Here is a 4675-nt window from a genome sequence, read left to right as displayed (position 1 = left end):
GCATCGGTGTCTGCAGCGCCATCGTCCAGCAGCCGTAGGCCGAAGCACAACCAAGAGTGTTGTAGCTTCTCCTCGGTGCTACAGTGCGTCAATTAGCCGGTGGTCGGAGCACAGCCAGGTACGTTGTGGCTCCACATCGGTAAGTACACGAACCTTATTAAATTCACCTATCTGGGAGTGAAACAAACTCGACGTTCCCTTCCTTCGCGATACCAAAATGGTGACATCACCTGCAGACGATGCTTCGATAGAGTCCCAGGGTTTCAAGAGATTTTCCGAAGAAGAAATCCAAGAGAAGGTCACCATTTTGAAGGTGTTACGACTGAAACACCAGGCGCTTTTGCGAAGTGTTACTCAAATCGAATCTGAGTTTAAGGCTGCTAATGTTACCGCGGCTTTCAGTCGAGTAAATTTACGGGAATTGAGTAAATTGAAAAATTCTCAACGAGGAGTGTTCAATCAAATATTAGAACAACTCCCCCTTGACGCAGAAAATGATTTTAAGCACGATGAAAGCTTCAGAAAGCTTGCTACTGTCATAGAAGTAGCCCTTGAATCGTTTGCAATTGAGTCGCCACCAAGCACACCAACCACCTCCATTTCGCCTGTACTTCCGTCAGCAGGCCAACACCTTTCGATTCCGATGCCCACATTTGATGGTTCATACCAACAGTGGACAAAATTTAAGGCCATGTTTATGGACCTGATGAATCGGTCATGTGATTCAGATGCAGTGAAGCTGTATCATTTAAACAAGGCACTGGTGGGAAAGGCGGCAGGCGTCATAAGTGCAAGTGTGATTGCTTCTAACAATTTTGCCTCGGCGTGGAAACTGCTAGAAGAGCGGTTTGAAAATCCACGGGTTATCATAGAGCACCACATTAGTGGATTGCTAAAACTAAAGCCATTGACACGCGAATCGGCTAAAGGATTGCGAGAGTTGGTTGAATCATGCTCAACGCATGTAGATGCTCTCGTCTACATGAAGCATCGACAATGTGACGTGCTAGAGCAATGTGGAACAGAGGACAAGGGCAAGGCTAAACCAGCAATGTCAAAGGTTTATAGTAGCACAATACAGAACTGCAAGGTCTGCAAAAAAACTCCACACTACATAAATAAATTTCTAGCATTGCCGGAGTTTCTAGCATTGCCTATAACAACGAGACGAGAAAGAGCAAGGAAACTAAACCTGTGTTTCAACTGTCTTGGGTCGGGACACTCGTCAAAAAAGTGTCCATCTAAATGGGTGTGCAGACAGTGCCAACAAAGGCATCATACACTTGTACATTTGGATACAGGTGTAACAGAAATCCCACTTGAGCCGCTGCCTTCCATGTCCAGTGCCACCCACATCAGCTCGCCACAAACCATTCGCAATGCACAAATGCAATCCACAGTGCTATTATCAACGGTCATTCTAAATATCGTAGATAGCAGTGGTATTGAGCACCAAGCACGAGCCTTATTAGACAGTGGGGCTCAGTCTAATTACATTGCCGGTGAATTAGCGCAGAGATTAAGACTGCCGCGTAAATTAGTAAATATTCCGCTATTATGCGTTGGTGGCAGCACTGAAATAAATGTGCGACATAAATGGCAGTTAACGCAACAATACGTCCACATTATATCACAGAAACTTTCGCCATTGAGTTACTTGTGATTTCTAAACCGGCATCAGACTTACCAGCTTATCAGCTCGACTTAAGCGAGTTCAATATACCAGTAGAATATACGATAGCTGATCCTACCTTTCATCGTCCTAGGCCCATCAATATAATTTTAGGAGCGGAATATTTTTATGAGTTTCTGCTGGATCGAAAACTGTCCCTCGGTACAAACCGTCCTATACTTCAAGAGACAAAGTTTGGATGGGTGATTAGTGGCAACGCACCCGCTCAAATAGCATCGCCACCCACAATGTGTGCTACAGCTACGTTGTCTCTTGAGACACTCATGAAACGTTTCTTCACCATCGAAGACTTAAGCGAGAAACCTAGCTGGAGTGTTGAAGAAGCTGCATGTGAAAGTTTTTACACGGAAACGACGACTAGGGATGAGAGTGGTAAATACATTGTGAAGCTTCCACGCAAACCAGACATGATTGAGCGGATGGGTGAATCGCGAATGATCGCATTACGGCGGTTTTTAGCCATCGAGCGTCGGTTAGAACGAGAACCCGACACGCGAAAGGCGTATACTGAGTTCATGGATGAGTATTTACACCTGGGGCACATGAGCAAGGTGGTCTCAGATCGAACGACATCAGAGTGTTACTATCTGCCTCATCACCCCGTGTTTAAGGCAGATAGTACAACCACGAAATGTCGAGTAGTGTTCGACGCTTCCAGCAAAACGTCGACAGGAGTGTCACTGAATGATACTATGATGGTGGGCCCAACATTGCAACAGAACGGTGCGTCGATCTTGCTGCGATTTAGAACCCATCAAGTGGCTTTGACAGCAGATATCGCTAAAATGTATCGCCAGGTATGGATACACCCTGACGATCGCAAGCTGCAGCGTATTTTGTGGCGATCATCACCGTCAGATCCGATAGACGAGTTCGAGCTAAATACAGTCACGTATGGTACTGCGGCGGCACCATTCCTGGCGGTACGAACTCTGCAGCAGACAAGGGAAGACCACAAAGAAGAGTTTCCCATAGCAGCATCACGAGAACACGAATTTTACGTAGACGATTTTGTCTCTAGTGACAAATCAATAGAAGAGGCACGAGAGCTGCAATGTCAGATGAACCTCCTCTACGCTAAAGGAGGATTTTCGTTACGTAAATGGGCATCCAACCAGCCGACCTCTCTTATAGGCGTCGACTTACAAGATTTAGCGTCAAGCCAAAATAAAGAGATTGACGGCAAGGGAGTCTTAGCAACACTCAGACTCGCTTGGGATCCGTCATCAGATGTGTTATCTTTCAAGGTGGCAGATCATCCAATGCCAGAAAGGGTAACAAAGCGGAGCATATTGTCCTCCATTGCTCGTATCTACGATCCATTGGGAATTGTAGATCCCATAAAGGCCTTAGCCAAGCAATTCATGTAACTAATATGGAGTCTTCAAACCGACAAACAGCAGCCAGTTGGATGGGACGATGAGCTACCAACTCAGCTGCAAAGAGATTGGGTTGAGTTTCATTCTCAACTAATTTACCTTAGAGAGGTGAAGGTTCCACGAGTGGTGTATGGAACATTCCCTGCAGAAGCACAGCTTCATTTCTTTTGTGATGCGTCTGAGAAGGGCTACGCTGCATGTTGCTATGTTCGAAGCCAGTTGTCGAATGAAAGAGCAACAATGCAACTTCTCACATCGAAAACAAAGGTTGCTCCACTCAATAGTAAGCATTCCATAGCTAAGTTGGAATTGTGTGGGGCACACCTAGCAGCCCAACTTTACGAACGCATAAAGAAGGCGATAGACATCAGCGGTCCGGTCGTATTTTGGTCGGACTCAACAACGGTAATACATTGGCTTCAGTCTCCACCCAGCTGTTGGAAACCATTTGTGGCAAACCGTGTGTCACAAATCCAGCAGTTGACCGACGGGTGCACATGGCGTCACATACCAGGGATAGACAACCCGGCAGATTTGGCATCTCGAGGCTGTTTGACACGCGAATTGTTGAACAATTCATTATGGTGGCAGGGTCCAGCATGGATATGTTGGCCAGAAAATGAATGGCCCAAATCAGCAGTAATTTCCGGGAATGAAACCACCACAATTGAGAAGAGATCATCCGCTATCGCTTGCACAGTAACAGCACCTGAACCACCCATTCTTAAAAACACCTCTTCTTCCGCTTTCACTCCTAGTGAAAAAGCTGAAACTTTGGCTTCACATTTTGCACTGGCCCACAGGCTTGGTGATCCACTCACAATTCCGTATGAGAATGCTGTTGATGCTAGCATTAGGGAGTTAAGTTCGGCACTTTAGGATGCCATAGAGATTGACCGTGTCACCAGCGAAGAAGTTCTTAAAATCATTGAATACAGTGTTAACTACAAGGCTCCAGGATCGGATGGACAGTGTGGAAATTTGCTAAAGTAGTACCAGTACTGAAACCTGGGAAGGACCCATGCTGGGGGTCGTGCTATCGTCATATTTCTCTTTTTAGTGCTATGAGCAAATTATTGTGTTGACCTAGCCAATCCGGCATCTATTATGTCCGATTCATACAGGGCCCGTTTGAATCGGACATAATCAAGAATGAAAGCGTTCTACTCTGATTCGCCGGTTTCGATGTGTTTGATCCAGCAAGTCCAGTCCATTAAATACAAAAATACGTCGTTACGCGTTGTTTCACTAATTATGTAATATTAAAAAAATACCATGGGCTGGTTACTAAACAAGTAGTTCTTTTGAAACAATGATCGATTTTACAACAGTATCTAAAAAAAAATCAAGACCATTTATCACCTATTGATGCAATTTGCATCTAATTTGTCGCTATTATGTATCTATTCTTTCGCCATTTAAGCAATGTGGAAGGTATATCCACATATGTTTGCAATAGTTTTCACAGTCTGATGATGTGATCAAAGCGGCTCCTGTTTCAACTGTTCATTTATTCAACTTCATTATTCGGAGTGGATCGTTTTGTTATTTGCTTCCACTGGGTAAACATATTATTTTTATCTGGTTTAAGAATGGGCTGTAT

General features: G+C 44.7%; 1 protein-coding gene across 1 annotated transcript; it reads left to right on the top strand.

The window, feature by feature from the left end:
- The first annotated feature begins 1920 nt into the window (after positions 1-1920).
- LOC125908384 (uncharacterized) lies at positions 1921-3063 on the top strand. Its single transcript, XM_049611108.1, has one exon. The coding sequence runs from the start codon at positions 1921-1923 to the stop codon at positions 3061-3063; it is 1143 nt and encodes a 380-aa protein (XP_049467065.1).
- Positions 3064-4675: the final 1612 nt, after the last annotated feature.

This window comes from Anopheles coluzzii, chromosome 2, assembly GCF_943734685.1.
Source record: "Anopheles coluzzii chromosome 2, AcolN3, whole genome shotgun sequence".
In the NCBI taxonomy this organism is placed as follows: Eukaryota; Metazoa; Arthropoda; class Insecta; order Diptera; family Culicidae; genus Anopheles; species Anopheles coluzzii.
The sequence above is the reverse complement of the archived record's forward strand: the minus strand, read 5'-3'. Positions and strand labels throughout refer to the sequence as shown.